This window comes from Aquarana catesbeiana, linkage group LG05, assembly GCF_042186555.1.
Source record: "Aquarana catesbeiana isolate 2022-GZ linkage group LG05, ASM4218655v1, whole genome shotgun sequence".
Taxonomy (NCBI): domain Eukaryota; kingdom Metazoa; phylum Chordata; class Amphibia; order Anura; family Ranidae; genus Aquarana; species Aquarana catesbeiana.
The window spans coordinates 594,628,782-594,645,870 of NC_133328.1; the positions used below are offsets into that span (position 1 = coordinate 594,628,782).

At 39.5% G+C, this 17,089-nt stretch overlaps 1 protein-coding gene across 1 annotated transcript in view; it reads right to left on the bottom strand.

The window, feature by feature from the left end:
- The window catches only part of CSMD3 (CUB and Sushi multiple domains 3), a 1,635,173-nt gene that overhangs the window by 745,403 nt on the left and 872,681 nt on the right, over positions 1-17,089 (bottom strand). The window contains exons 14-15 of the mRNA XM_073632169.1: positions 13,079-13,261; positions 12,246-12,572 (exon numbers count right to left, since the gene is read on the bottom strand). Coding sequence (XP_073488270.1) covers positions 12,246-12,572; positions 13,079-13,261 — 510 coding nt within the window. The remainder of the gene's footprint in view (positions 1-12,245; positions 12,573-13,078; positions 13,262-17,089) is intronic.

Here is a 17,089-nt window from a genome sequence, read left to right on the forward strand (position 1 = left end):
CTCTTGATTTGTTATCTTGCCAATTATCCAAGTTTTGTTTATTGTTTTTTTTCACTGCAAATAAAAAAGCATCACAGACAGTACACTTGTGCAAGTGCACTAATATGGCTACAATCACCTCAAGCAAAATCTCAGCAAAAGCTTTGTAAAAAATGTACAGACTACTAGAACTTCAATCAAGGCTTCAATGTAAGACCTCATAGTCTGTAAGGAAATACCTTCTTCTGTACTCTCTCTTTAGCAAATGCATAATACTTTTGGAATACTTTATCACAAATCAAGTGTTTATTTGTATAACAAAAATTGTGTATATAAAATAAAAATAAAATAGACCCAAAACCATTACAGTGTCTCTTTAATGTTATGGCGATGAGGCTGAGAGGACCTCCACTGTAGATAATTTATAAAGGATGTTTTAAAACAGGATGTACTGTAATTCCATATTTACCACAACCTCAATCCATTCTATAGAAAGTTCATTCATCATATAATGAATATTGCATGGAGACATTCAAATCATTTCGCTATGCCTCTGTGACCTATTGTGCATCTATAACTCCAGGCTAACGAGTATTGGGAGCGAGTAAAGACGCTTTGTTCCATACTATACTCCCACTGACTTCCTCTAGGCAATTCTAGCTGAACATGAAGTCACAGTTTCATAGACATAATTCTTATTACATATCTCTCAACATGTCATATGAACATAATAATGCTAAAACAGATCAGCAGATGTAGGTCTTCCCATAATTAAATACATCACAGATGATTGGATTTATGCTGGTATCTGTGCTAATAAAGACAATCTGGATTATTCTCAATTATGGGGTGGATATATAATGTGAATTTACTGAAAAACATGTAACATGTAATTTTATAGAAAATGATATATTGATTATTACTGAGAATAAAAACAATGACCATTATTATCATCATACTATTGATAGCAATCATTTAAGTGTACTGTATTGTTGATGCCTTTCTAATTTTGTTTCTCTCTGTGTCCCTGTTGTGGAGAATTGCTTTCAACATTTCCTCTGATGACCATTGTCACTAGGAAGTGTGGTGGAAAATCCAAAGTTTTTTGGTTGTAACCGAAACAGGAAATGAAGGGCAATGTTCCAGTGGGAACCCTTCTTTGGGTTACAAATGCCTAAAAGGGATGGGGGAACTAATGCGCAAAACCAAACTGTATAGAGTAGGATATAAAAGGATGGGAGAAGCTGCCACCATATAACAGTGTTCCCACACAGATAAAATATACAAATAAGTGAACTTATTCAAATGCCTAAAAAGGGGATTTCACCTTCATTTGGGGAACTTTTGTCTCATTTCCTGTTAGGTCCCTGGGTATGTAATAATATAATAAAATATGGCACAGCAAGCATCTAAAACATTAAAGTGCATCAAAAAATATTTTAAAGATAAACTTTAAAAGAATTTCTATTTCTTTCTATCCACTCCTGAGATATGCACAGTCCTGGCAGACAGCACACCCAGGTTGGTGATTTGTCTTTTTTCTTATTGCAGTTAAAGTGTTATTAAACCAAAAAGCAAAAATGTAATATATTGCAGCCTATTAATCCTTAAAGGCTAAGTTCACTTTTAAAGAGAAATAAAAAATGCACATATTTTTGCAGTAAAAAATTAGAATTTATTATTTTTGTTACATAAGATCCTGCATAGCACCGCCACAGTGGATTGCGAGTGCAATGTTGGGTTCTTTCACACTCTCCCTCCAGCTTTCTGCCTGTATCTCCATACAGGCATTTAGTTAGAAAGCTGAGGAAGCATTAATGGACTGTGAGTGAGCTGATCTGTGCACTTGTAGTCCATTGAGAGATCCTGGGCAAAGTCTTGCACAGCTGTGCCGATTTTAAATTTGGCAGCAGCTGAAGGGGAGAGAAGCCCCTACAAGCTGTCATGGGTGAATGATCAGGGGGTGAGGAGAATGCTGGGTAACATGTAACACACGGGTAATAATATGGGTAACATGCAATATACTGTAACATGTAGCATACAGTAATACTTTCACCACTTCAAAACTGGGAACTTTCACCCCCTTCCTGCCCAGGCCAATTTTCAGCTCTCTGTACTGTTGCACTTTGAATGACAATTGTGTGGTCATGCAACACTGTATCTATATGAAATTTGTATTCTTTTTTTGCATAGCCATTATACATAAACCCCTCATAAGGCAGCATTTGAGATAGAGCTTTCTTTTGGTGGTATTTAATCAGCACTAGGTTTTTTATTTTTTGCTAAACAAATAAGTCTGGAAATTTTGAAAAAAAAAAAAAATTTTGCAAATAAGCAATTTTTTTACCTTTGCTGATGTGCAATGATGAGGCTGCACTGATGGGCACTGATATGCTGCACCAATGGGCACTGATGAGGCGGCACTAATGGACACTGATGAGGCGGCACTGATAGGCACTGTTGAGGAGGTGCTGATGAGGCTGTACTGATAGGCAGCACTGATGGGCACTGATAGGCAGCACTGATGGAAACTGATAGGCAGTATTGATGTGTACTGATTGGCACTGTTCCCTGATTATCAGTGTAAATGTCCCCTGTCATGCTTGATGGCTACCGGCTCTCTTCTCTTCACGCTGTGACAGCTCTTGAGGAAAGGAATGCTGATAACCAGCAAGTTTATTTACATGTGATTAGCTGTGATTGGACACAGCTGATCACATGGTAAAGAGCTACTGTGATTGGCCCTTTACCCAATCTGTGATCAGCTGTGTCTAAAGGACACAGCAATGACAGAACATGCCGGATGCGCACCCCAGCGTGGGGTGTGGTTCTGGGAGGACATCCATGGATGCCCTCCCAGAACTGGACCACCATGCTGTAGCTATCTTTCGGCCACAGGGTGGTCAAGAAGTGATTAAATACAATGGTTGCATTTATTTTCTTTTTTAGGCTTTGTTTCCTTTATTTTCACCTGGCGACCCAACCAGCTGTTTTAGGGGGGGCAACGCTATCCATGAAGGAGCAATGTACTCACAGCATTGTCTGGAGAGGATAATGTAAGATGAAATAGTAGATGTAGATGGACTTCACATAATAGAATAACACATTAAAGCCTAATTTCAACATACACTTTTTTTGTTACATAAACTTTTTTTTTTTTTACTTTCTGGATAAAGGTTTTAATTCAATGGATTAAAGCTGACCATTATAAGCACCCCTGACAGTGTTAAGTGGTTTGTATCAACCCTTTAAACACTTTGGAGGCACAGCTTTGTGTTAAAGAATTAAAGAAAGCTGAAAAATAACAGCAGGATCAACTGATTAAAAAAAAAAAATACAGAGGGGACAACGACTGCTTTGTTAATGCTAGTGAAGGATTACAAATATGTATTTTTTTAAATTTTAAGCAATATAGCTTGGCCAATTTCCTGCCTGTGACTGTATAGTGAAAGAGATGAGACAGACTGATAAGGTCATCCCTCTGCACAGGGACACAATGGACACCCAGCAAGAGCACAATTACAGCTGGAGGCATCTTTGTGCCTTAAAGGAGGAGTGGATTCCCTTAAAGAAAACCTGCCATTAATCCATACACTGCTAAATACTGTATACTCCAACCTGGCAACTCTCAAAAATATAGAGTTACGACCACAGTATACCGTACTGGAGGCTTGACATGGGCACTGTGGCCTCCACATATATTTTCAAATGGGTGCAATGAAACCTTCTGTTTTTAATGTTCATTGTTAGATAGGGTAAATTTGGTTTCTTTGCAGGCTAGTTGGTAAGAGTGCTGGGAAATTTTTTGTTTGTTTGTAAAGTACACAGTGGAGAACACAGGCAACAAATTTACCTAGAAATGTCAGATGCTGAAAGATTCTGCTGGAGGCAAAGTGAGGGCTCACTGCCTACCAGGGAAGTACGTTTTGAGAGCCCAAATACATTAGGGTTTTTAATATGTTTAACACATTTAACCACTTGCCGACCGGCTCACACCTATATACGTCGACAAAGTGGCACTGGTGCGCAAAACAACTTACCCGTATGTCACTCCGTCATTGGCGGCGCGCACCCCTGCAGCACACCTTGGGAGCGTGCGTGCGGGTTCCGCGGACTCAATGTCTGCCGGTGGCCCACGATCATGGCACAGAGAAGAAGAGAGGGGAGATGCCTATGTAAACAATGCATTTCCCTGTTCTGCCTAGCAACATGACAGGGATCTACTGCTCTCAGTGATCGGGAGCAGTAATCTCTGTCATGTTCTATTGAGCCCACCCCCCCTACAGTTAGAACACATTGAGGGAACACACTTAGCCCCTCCTAGTGTTTAGCCAGTGACATTTACACAGTAATCAGTGCATTTTTATATCACTGATCGCTGTATAAATGCCAATGGTCCCAAAAAGGTGTCAAAAGTGTCCAATCTGTCTGCCGCAATGTCACAGTCATGATAAGAATGCTGCCATTACTAATAGAAAAAAAATAATAATAAAAATGTCATAAATCTATCCCCTATTTTGTAGACGCGATAACTTTTGCGCAAAGCAATCAATATATGCTTATTGTGAATTTTTTTTCAAAATGGTCGCTCTTTTTTTATTTATAGCGAAAAAATAAAAACCACAGAGGTGATCAAATACCACCAAAAGAAAGCTCTATTTGTGGGAAAAAAAGGATGTAAATTTTGTTTGGGTACAACGTCGCACGACCCGCAATTGTCAGTTAAAGCTACACAGTGCCGTATCGCAAAAAAGGGACTGATCATTAACGGAGTAAATCCTTCCGGGGTCGAAGTAGTTAATGTGTATCTGATAGTGCTTGTTCCAATAAGCCAGTGCACATTGCAATAAGCCAGTCGATTCATTTGCATAAAGAATTGCTACATGTTACATTAACAGAACAGTGTGAATCCAGCTATAGGGTCTTTTTTTGCAGGCTGCTGTTTCACTTTTTCTGGTTTCTTTTACTAATTCAAGTGACAGAGTCCCTTTAAAAATAAATATTATAATGAAAACCAAAAATATATGTGTTCACTTAAAACCCACTAGTGTTTCCCTTTAAGATCACAATTCTTTTTCAATGCAGCCATTGGAAGCTAATGAAAAATGTATTAAAATCTTTATTTAGAACCTTTTGACTGGATTCCTTTTTCTTTCTTTGCTTGCAGTATAATTAAGTGCACGCAGCGTATGAATGTGGTAGGAATGTTTCAGCATGGAGGAACAGGACCTAACTTTAAGTCATGCATGGTAACTGAACTTCAGTCAAATGAGAATATTTAACACTGGAAAAGAAAACCCTACTGGCAAAACAGCAGTTTTATGTACCAAGCTGGCGTGACATATGTCATAGTCAATTTAATGTTAATGCTACACAATTACACTTTAAGAACTTATTAGTGACAGCATTATCCACTAGTGTCACTTTGGAAAGGCACTACATTTATATTGTTAATAATTGTATGATTCTGGCCTTGGCAGAAACAATTACTAGTTTTGAAACTGCAATAAGATTAGACAACTACTTCAGACACTATCTAGATGACATTAAAAACATCCTATTTGCCATTTAAACTAAAAACTTGTTTCAAGGTATTCATAAACTTAACAGATTGTTCACGCCCTACAAGTTAACTGACCATTAAAAGTCTTTCACCTTAGTGTATCCATGCTAAGTAATCAACTACAAAAACAATTTACAAAAATATGTCAAGCGTAAACTTGTCCTTGTTAAAAAATCAATAAAAATGTATTGAATAAAAAAAAAAAAAAATGTCAAGGAACATTAGAGTTCATGCATATTTTTTATGCCCTGTGCAAATTTCCCAATACTTCCCCATGCCTGGGGAGCCACAGGTGCCGCATACAGCCTTCCAGACAAGTGCATAGCTGTATGAGGCTGTATTCTTTTAAACAGTTATGCCGCGTACACACGAGCGCACTTTCCGGCAGACTTGGTCCGGCGGACCGGACTCCGTCGGACAATTCGATCATGTGTGGGCTCCAGCGGACTTTTTTTTCCCAAAAGTCAGACGGACCTAGAAATAAAACATGTTTCAAATCTTTCCAACGGACTTGAGTCCGGTCAAAAAATCCGCTCATCTGTATGCTAGTCCAACAGACTAAAACTGACGCTAGGGCAGCTATTGGCTACTGGCTATCAACTTCCTTATTTTAGTCCGGTCGTACGTCATCACGTACGAATCTGTCGGACTTTGGTGTGATCGTGTGTGTCCGTTTGTTTGAAAGTCCGGCGGACCTACGCTGCAAAGTCCATTGGAAAGACTGTTGGACCTAGTCCGTTGAAAAGTTCGCTCGTGTGTATGCGGCATATGGGATCTATCACACAAGCGGACCATTCAGGTCCACCTGTCAGTTTTTCAGGCGGACCTGAACAGACATTACATGTACCTCTATGGAGTGATGGATGTCAGTGATATGTCCCCTCAAAATAACTCAACACACAGCCATTCATGTATAAACCGCTGGCAACAAAAGTGAGTACACCTCTGAGTGAAAATGTCCAAATTGAGCCCAACTTGTCAATATTTTGAGCGGCCACCATTATTTTCCAGCACTGCCTTAACCTTCTTGGGCATGGAGTTCACCAGAGATTCACAGGTTGCCACTGGAGTCCTCTTTCACTCCTCCATGATGATATCACAGAGCTAGTGGATGTTAGAGACCTTCTCCTCCATCTTCCATATGAGGATGCCCCACAGATGTTTAATAGGGTTTAGGTCTGGAGACATGCTTGGCCAGTCCATCACCTTTACCATTAGCTTCTTTAGCAAGGCAGTAGTCATCTTGGAGGTGTGTTTGGGGTCATTATCACGTTGGAACACTGCCGTGCAGCTCAGTCTCCGAAGAGAGTAGATCATGCTCTCCTTCAGTATGTCACAGTACATGTTGGCATTCATGGTTCCCTCAATGGACTGTAGCTCCCCAGTGCTGGCAGCACTCATGCAGTCCCAGACCATGACACTCCCACCACCATGCTTGACTGTAGGCAAGACACTTGTCTTTGTACTCCTCACTTGGTTGACACACGCTTGACACCATCTGAACTAAATAAGTTTATGTTGGTCTCATCAGATCACAGGACATGGTTCCAGTAATCCTTGTCCTTAGTCTGCTTGTCTTCAGCAAACTGTTTGCGGCTTTCTTGTGCATCATCTTTAGAAGAGGCTTCCTTCTGGGATGACAGCAATGCAGACCAATTTGATGCAGTGTGTGGCGTATGGTCTGAGCACTGACAGGCTGACCTCCCACCCCTTCAACCTCTGCAGCAATGCCGTCTATTTTTCCAAAGACAGCCTCTGGATATGACGCTGAGCATGTGCACTCAACTTCTTTGGTCGACCATGGCGAGGCCTGTTCTGAGTGGAAACTGTCCTGTGAAACCACTGTATGGTCTTGGCCACCCATTCACACCTGAGACCTTGTAACATGAGTCACATGACACCGGGGAGGAAAAATGGCTAATTGGGCATAATTTGGACATTTTCACTTAGGGGTGTACTTACTTTTGTTGTCAGCGGTTTAGACATTAATGGGTGTGTGTTGAGTTTTTTTGAGGGGACAGCAAATTTACACTGTTATACAAGCTGTACACTCACTACTTTACATTGTAGCAAAGTGTCATTTCTTCAGTGTTGTCACATGAAAAAATAATAAAATAATATTATAATAATAATAGAATAAAATATTTACATTAATGTGAGGGGTGCACTCACTTTTGTGAGATACTGTATATGTGTGAAAGGGGCCTAAGTGTTTGATTTACTAAAAGCAAATAGATTGTGTAGTGCAGTTGTATTCTGCAAGTGCAAGTGCAGTTGCTCCAGGGCATAGTAAACGAGGTAAAGCTCCACTTTACAAAGATTACCCAATCATATGCAAGGAAAATGTAAAAAAAAACTGCATTTTGGCTTGCACAAGATTGGACAATGGAAGTCAGCAGAACTTCTGGAGCAACTGCTCTTGCAGAGTGAAACTGTACTTTGAAAAATTCACAGTTTGATTACCTTTAGTAAATCAACCCATAAAGGTCCATGAACACTGGGCCTAAGAAACTCTGCTTCTACAGGAGGTTTGTGTTTGGCCTGTGGAAGCAGCTCATTTTTATCTTATGTGTCCATGCACATTAGGACATTTAGAGGCATATTTTAAGCTTAGTGTTTGGGGGCAGAATAATAAAAAACCCCTCTGGATTGCATTTTTGAGAGGAGTTTTCTGGCAGAGAAAAATGCTAATTGTACTTAAACATGCCTAAACACACTTAAATAATTGTACAAAATTGCTCTATATGAGCATTTAGTTTTTTCTCTCTGTCAAAAGAACTGGCATTTTATAATAATGTATTTTTTTAATAATGTATTTTAAAATACATCCATGTACAGCCATTTACTTGTATGGCAAGCTTGAATGTGGCATCTGTGTCTCCCCGGGGGCAGGAAAATGTCAATGTGTATGAACCTTAAAGCGGGGTTCCACCCAAATTTTGAACAATATCTGTATGTATTCTCTTCCTTGCCTAGATGCTGGCATGCCATTTAAAAAAATTTAAATTGCCATAATTACCTTTTATTTTTCTATTCTTCTTTGCACTTCCTGGTTCTCCTCCCGTGGGAGTAGGCGTGTTTCTAGCCTCTCCCAGACTCCTGGGAGCTAGTCTCAGGCTTCCCAGGATGCCACTGAGCATGTGCGGGAACGAGCGGTGAATGCTGGGAGCACAGCATTCACCACATCCAGGAAATAAATGCTTGTGGGATTCAAATGCCCACAATGAAGATGGAAACCGCCTGCAGTGAATAATATAAGTTATTCTTTCCGATGAAATCTGACACAGGCGGACATATTACACACAATATGTGAGTATGTAATGCTGAGAAGAAAAGTTTGTGAATGAACTCAAAAAAAAAAAAAAAAAACGATAGATAGATGGACCCCCGCTTTAAAACCTAAAATTACATGTTTAATAATCAATGAACATGACAATTTACAATCATTTACTGCAGGTCCATCTTTTTGGTGCACATGTTTTCAATGACAGTGATTGATTCATTCAAGTTACATTTCTGCTTTACACATACACTATATTACCAAAAGTATTGGGATGCGCATGAACTTTAATGGCATCCCAGTCTTCGTCCATAGGGTTCTATATGGTGTTGGCCCACCCTTTGCAGCTATAACTGCTTCAACTCTTCTGGAAAGGCTGTCCACAAGGTTTAGGAGTGTATGGGAATGTTTGATCATTCTTCCAGAAGCGCATTCATCCATGTTTTTATGGACCTTGCCTTGTGCACTGGTCCAAATCATTTGGTGCAGGGGGTATTATGGTGTGGGGTTTTGTTTCAGAAGTTTGTCTTGGACCCTTAGTTCCAGTGAAGGGAACCCTTAAGGCAGCAGCATACCAGGACATTTTGGACAATTTCATGCTCCCAACTTTGTGGGAACAGTTTGGGGATGGCTCCTTCCTGTTCCAACATGACTGTGCACCAGTGCACAAAACATAACAACATGGATGAGCGAGTTTGGGGTAGAGGAACTTGACTGGTCTGCACAGAGTCCTGACCTCAACCTGTTAGAACACCTTTGGGATGAATTAGAGCATAGACTACAAGCCAGGCCTTGTTGTCAACATCAGTGCCTGACCTCACAAATGTGCTTCTGGAAGAATAGTCAAACATTCCAATGAACACACTCCTAAATCTTGTGGACAGCCTTCCCAGAAGAGTTGAAGCTGGTATAGCTGCAAAAGGTGGGCCAACCCAATATTGAACCCTACGGACTTTAATGGGATGCCATTAAAGTTCATGTGCGTATAAAGGCAGGTGTCTCATTACCTTTGCTAATATAGTGTATGTTGCAAGATGTACAGTAGTTTTGGATAGAGTAAGGAATGGTAAATCCTTTGTTAGGTTTTTATAACTGTCTATGCCCCCAACTGGTAGATACCCCTCTCTGTCATATGATGGGAAATCCAGAATATTAGACCCCTTTCACACTGACATTGGGCTGTGTTAACAATAAAGTGCCGCAAGTTTCAGCGGCCCTTTACTGTCATTTTAGCTGCACTTTTTGACCGCTAGCGGGATGCTTTTAACCCCCGCTAGTGGCCGAAGAATGGTTAATAGAGCACCAAAAGCGTCGCTGCCAAAGCGATTTTCAGGCGCTTTGGCAGTGCTGTCTATTCATATGCTGCCAAAGATGCTGCTTGCAGGACTTTTTCTAACATCCTGCAAGCACACCACCCCATTGTTAAAGCACTCAGGCTCTCACACTGGGGCTGCAGGGGAGGAATTTTTTCAGGCGCTTTACAGGTGCTATTTTTAGCCTAAAAGCGCCTGAAAAATGCCCCAGTGTTAAAGGGGTCTTACAACTGTCAAGTTGATTACTAGTAACTACGAATTGTTGATTAGAACAGTGTTATGGGAGCATGTCACCGAAAAGCTGAGCCACCAAAGTGTTGGGAGAGCCATGATCTGACTCTATGAGGGTGCTGATAGCACAGAATATTTTAAATTTAGCTGCAGGACATAGCAGGTAAAAAAAGCAGAGGAGCACTATATTTATTTTACCCTCAGCTGTTGAGTTCTATAATAATTGAGTTCTGTAGTATTTCAACAAATTTGATATGGACAGGCAGATAATCATGAAAAAGGACACTAGGACTCCACCTGCTGGTTTCATATGAAAATACAAAATATTCCTAGCAATATTTTATGTTTACATTTTTTCAAAATGTTGTTATTGTACAGTATGTTGTTATGGTAATTAGATTGAAAGATGTATTCAAAACATCTACATATTGCCTTTAATGTAAAAGTCACTGTTTTTTATGTTTTATAAATCCTTTGTAAAGTTCATAAAAGTGAACTGAGTAGTGGTGATGTTTGAAATTTCAGAGCAGCATTCTCAGATCACTATAGGGAGTTAAAAGCACACTAGATTTCTGTCAGATCAGCACTTTTCTAACAGATATAACAAATCTCTTTCAATGGTATATTTACCAAACCAAAGGGGAGCAAAAAAGAGGAGCTCATTGTTACACTTTAACTGTAAAGCTGTTGCACATAAGCGAGGTGAATGGAGGAATCTTACCTGCTGTGTTATTGTATTTTGACAGCAGGGACTGCTGAGCTGATCAGCTGATACACTGATCAGCTCTGCAGCCGATTGACTACAGCAGTTATCGAACTAAGATTTTGCAACTAGCTCATTCATCAGAAGTGAATCTTTATATCAACTTCTTATGACTGGGAAAGGCCATAGATACAGTATATTGAAATTCATGCCAGTTCCTGCTGAACTGGATGAGGTTAACACTTTAAGGCATAAATTACTTAGATCACTTTTGTTACGCAACCAACTCAAGTAGTAAATCACTGATTCTGTTTCTTTATAAAACATGACAATGTTTGATTTTTGTTTTTTTCAAAACCGATTGGTAAAATTTCCATTGGCAGCTGTACATATAAATTATATTTTATAATTTAATTTTAAAGAATAAAAATAGCCTTTTGAAATAAATGTTACCATACTAGTTTACACAAGACGCAATATAATTTAAGTGGTTGTAAAGCCTTACATATACAGTACCCGGTAAATGACTGACCTAAGGTGATACACAGAGATGAAACAAATCATCCTAGACAAGCTGTACCTTTATCTGCAGTCTGCTCTTCTCCACATCCGTTCAAAGTCTGGAATTTATAAATCTTGTCTGAGTTGTCAGAAAAAGGGGATGAGAGCTGAAGTTACTATATGCATAGCTCAGTGAGGAGAGCTCTGAGAGCTGATTGGAGGGAAGAGACACACCCCCTTCACACAGCACACAGGAACAGAACTGAGGCTGTCAATCAGCTGGAGCTCCCTCCCCTGTCACCTTTTTTCTCTCGGTGTGAGTTAAACTTGTCAGAAGTGATTCATGCAGAAAGCAGAAGAAAGGAGCAGCAGACAGAAATGACACACTTGGGTTGATTTACTAAAACTGGAGCACTCATAATCTGGTATAGCTCTGCATAGAAACCAATCAGCTTCTGGGTTTTATTTTCAATGCTTAATTGAACAAGCTGAATGTATGCACAACTGCTCCAGTTTTAGTAAATCATCTACTTGGTGCTCTGGACAAAGACAAGTACATACTATAGAGGAATATGCTTTGTTCATATTTCATGTCTGAGGTTTACAAACACTTTAACATAAGCATTTCAAAGTTCACTTCAGTACCAGCTTACTTATTTGTAGTATAATACTTACTGCTATATGTAATATTGAAGCCTCGCCCAGACATTGAATGGTCAGCTTGGAATTCCAGACGAATTATGTGACTGTTACTGGTAAGGTGGGATGGGACTTCAGCACCTGTAAAAGTTCCCAATATTGGTGAGTCCAAAGAATCACCATCTTTGATAGCAAGAAAGTCAAACTGAGATTCCAAGTCAAAGTCATTAAATGACAGATGGATCCGACTCCCTGGATCAGAAATTATAGTCCAAATGCAGTTCAAATTGTTTCCATAGCCTTCTGGATAGTCTGGAGAGAGAACTGTCCCCATTGGTGCAGTAAAATTTGATAAGCATGGAACTGCAAAATAAATAAATATATTAAAGTACAGACAAATTGTAAGAAGTACTCCACATTCATTATAAAGATTTGCATAAAACATGGCTTGCTATTTTTGATTGTTTATGTGTATATAAATTCTCTAGACAGAGTCTAAATTAAAATTGCAATTGTCAGCTGTAATTGTTTTCTTTTTGTTTGAAAACAGTTTTGTTTACGTAGATAACATATGAGGCCTGTATAAAATAAAAGAACATGAAGTATTATTTATTCACCCAAATTAAAAAAATATTTTGGGATTTGTTAAAATACGTTTTTAGATTATATTAATCAACCAAATAGTTGCATTGCTTCACCTAAGTTTTATAGAACAGATGGCGGAAACTGTTTTAATGTACCATTTTATTTTTTAGCATTAATTGTGAGTTGTATATGTAAACAAAAACCAAGTTAGTACAAATGATATGATTCAGAATATTAGACATTGTGTTATTTGAGAAATAAAACAAGGTTTAAAAAATACTTACAGATACATATTGGTATATTGGCTGACCATTGATTATTTTCTTTGCAAGTTATTGACTTCTGACCTATTAATTCAAATCCAAATTGGCATTCAAATCTTAACACATCTCCATTGGAGAAACCATCTCCTTCTCGAATACCATACAATGGTGTTCCAGGGTCACCACAGCTCTCTTTTTCAATTTCTACAATTAAAAAAATCAAATCAATCAAAACAGCAATTTCAATAAAAACATAGGATGGTATATACTGGTAAATAATATTGTTACCATCTTACTTTATATTTTATGAACACCTTGTGTAGTCAGTGTCATACATGTGTAGCCTAACCTGGGACAGCATAAGAAGAGGATTGCACTTTAACACTCTATACTAGAAAGATTTTTAGAGACTCCGACACTCTGATGGTTTCATTCAACTATAACAAACATTCCAACAGGCCTTGTTATGGGCTGGTATAGAGCAGAATTCCTTGATTTTCATGGGTGTCAAAGGTGAGGAAAAGCCCAGTAACATTTCACATCAGGTTGGTGGTTTGTGACAGGTGTCCATTTTTAGATGGCCAATGAGAATGCCAGCTGGTACCCTATAGGGATAGGGAATACGTATTTAGGATTGCTATTAGTGATGGGTGAAACTGCCCAAGTTCAATTTGCAAAGGGATTGGCAAATTTTGTTTAAAATACAGCGAACTAAAACGTAGAGGCAAATCCAAAATAAGTCTGTGGGTGGATTTGGGGAGGGTGGGATACGTCTTGTTGTTAAAACCTGACCATTGTTAGAGAAAATAAACAAATTACTGTGAAAATAAGGGTATAGAAAGTTGTAAAAAGTACAGTACAATGGGAAGAAGATCTTTTCAAGTATTGTCTAAAATGTACGAGAGAAAATCAACAGGCCACAGATAAATAAAGTAGTATAAAATTGGTCAACAGGATCACATTTAATGGAGACAAAGAGCTCAAGCTGGAGCCTTTACTACAAGAATTAAAGAATTACTACAAGAATGAAACAGCAGAGAATAAAGCAGTGAAAAATGGCCAACAGCAGAACAGTTTCATTTAGAGACAACAGGCCAAATATATTAGCAACAAACAGGCAGGTGTTTTACTACAGCAGCAGGATAATTTTAATGAGCAGGGCCAGGTCCAAATTTACTAGAGACAGTGAGCACAGATACGGATCTTACTAAAATACTTAAGATACTGCAGAGGTAACAGCAGTGTAAAACTTGCCAGCAGCAAGATAGATTTAACCAAGGGCCATATTTTATCTATAGTGCTAGGGAAGTGCAGTGAATTTGAATAATAGAATTGTGAGGTGGTTTAGGTGCACACTGTTTTTTCTAACAAAAGACAACTTAAAGTGTAAAGATTTGTTTTTTTTTTTTTTCAAATAACAAACATGGTATACTTACCTGTTCCGTGCAAGGGTTTTGCACACAGCGGCCCTGATCTTCTTCTTCTGGGGTTCCCTGGCAGTGCTCCTGGCCCCTCCTCTTCATTGGGTGCCCCCACAGAAAGCCACTTTCCATGGGAGATCCCATGCAGACGAGCTACCGAGTCCTGCTGCTGCGTCCATTGACACAGACAGCAGGACTCGGTCCTGCCCCCAGCTCCCATGCCACTGGATTTGATTGACAGCTATAAATATATCCAATGAGGACCCGAGACAGCATCTGGAGGGCTCATGCTCGTCGCTGGAGTGATCGGTTTCAGGTAAGAAAAAGGGGGACTCTGGAGGGCAGCTGCAGCACGGAAGGTTTTTCACCTTAATGCATAGAATGCATTAAGGTGAAAAACCATGAGACTTTGCAACTCCAGAACTGATGGTCTGTAATAAGTGGATGTTTAACTTAAAGTACTCCAAACTTAAAAAAAAGGCCCTATCAATATAAATTCAATATGCAATAAAACATGTATCCACCCAAAATAAATAAGCAAAGTTAAGAGTTGAAGTAAAAAAAAAGTTTGGTATGAAAAGGCCAACAGCTAAAAAAGACCCCTGACCTCAAACCAACCACAAAGTGAAAAGAAAGACAAAAAGTCCCCAAGAGAACAAAGGCAGCAAAAGGGTTGAATGCCCAAAAAAGCTAGCAATCAGAATTAAAATCTTATTTTACTGATCCTGATTTCTCCCAATACAGTTTGCCAGCTTTGCCACTGCTTTTCCAAAAACAGCTTCCAATTCGCATTGACACTATGACTAAGTCATTATAGTTGCTCTGTGACTCCTTTGATATAGTGAGAAAGCTTTTTCATCCAAACCCCCACTTTTTGGCCCTTCTAAGTTTGTAGAAGGACATGCAGTGGCTTAAAAGAATTCTCCTGGGAGAACGTGGCCATAAATAGATTTCAAACAGACTATATTCTATATTTAAAACTACATTATACCACAATAAACATTACTAATGTTTTAACAAAAAAATGTACACTATCTTTCCATGCATGACAAAAAAGTGTATAAAATTCAAAATTTTCACTTGGCAAGGTTGCTGCATAAACTGATAGATCTTCTGGAGAATCTGGACAATGGAATATCAGACGACATTAAGGCAGGCCATACATGGTTCAAATCTCGGCCAGTTCAGCAGGAAATGGCCAAGATTCAAACCGTATGTGGGCAGGCTAAATGTACCAAGTTGATCAATCGATCAACTTGAGTACAACCAGTATGCAGGGTTGTACCTGCGATAATCGCTACCGGCTGCTATAGCTGCTAGCAATAGACACTGTCCTCTACTGGTGGGGACAGCTTCCCCACCCCCTGCTGAGCAAAGGCAATGGCCCGGCAGGAAGGATTGCCTGCATTAACACTGTCTCTGTTGATGGGGGAATCAAGATAATTTCTTTCCTGCAACAAGTGGTTGGAAAAATAAAATTGTTCTGTGCATGGCCGGCCTATCTTCCTCCGCTGAAACTCATGCAATGATAAAGAACTACAAAACTTGGAATTCACCTTATGATCTACAATCACAAGCCATCTTTGTGCTTTAGGCTAATCCTACATTCACTCTTGGGTGTGTCTATTACTGAGATATTTCAAGTCAAAACATGCTTGAGGTGATTGTAGCTGTATCGGTGCATTTGAAACAAAAACAGTTAAGCACTGTCCATGTTACTTTTTTATGTACACTAACACAAACATTTGGAGTGTACTCCCCTCTTCTATGGTAAAAGGTTCATAAGTCAAAACATGCAAATGCTTGCTGCTCTGTACATAAACAGGTAAGTGACAGGCTATGCAATCCACACATTATTGCTATGCCAGCAATACCACAGTAATGTAACATATGCCATGGACAAGCTTAAAGGGGTTGTAAACCCTTGAGGTTTTTCAGCTTAATGTATTCTATGCATTAAGGTGAAAAACCTTATGTAGTTTAGCAGACCCCCAGAACACCCCTTTTACTTACCTGAACCTGATCTTTCTATTGATGGGAACGAGCATAGCAGCTCCAGCCGCTGTCTCGGGTCCTCATTGGATAGATTGATAGCAGCAGGAGCCATTGGCTCCTGCTGCTGTCAATAAAATCCAGTGACACGAGAGTGGGGGCGAGTCCTGCTGCCTGTGGTAATGAACACAGCAGCAGCACATCAGGTGCCCGCACAAGTGCCCCAAAGGAAAGCAGCTCTCTGTGGGGGCACTCGATGAAAAGGAGGGGCCAGGAGCGCTGCTGAGGGACCCCAGAAAAGAAGGATCCAGGCTGTTCTGTGCAAAACCCTTGTTTTGACATGTTTGTTATTTAAAAAAAAAAGACGAACCTTTGAAACCCCTTTAAACAGCTAGAAGGCAGGATGTCAATAGACTTTGCTACCCATTTGTTTCCCTCCTAGTCATTGTACCTTAAAGTAAATGTAAAGGCAAAACTTTGTTTTAGCTTTAGAGTAGAGAAGGGTTAAAATATCTATGATTTTATTTTGTCGCTGTGTATGTCTCATTAGAGAGATCCTGTCTCAGGAATGCAATGGGTAGTAAAAGGAAATCTCTCCAAATAAGGGGAGTTTTTGGGA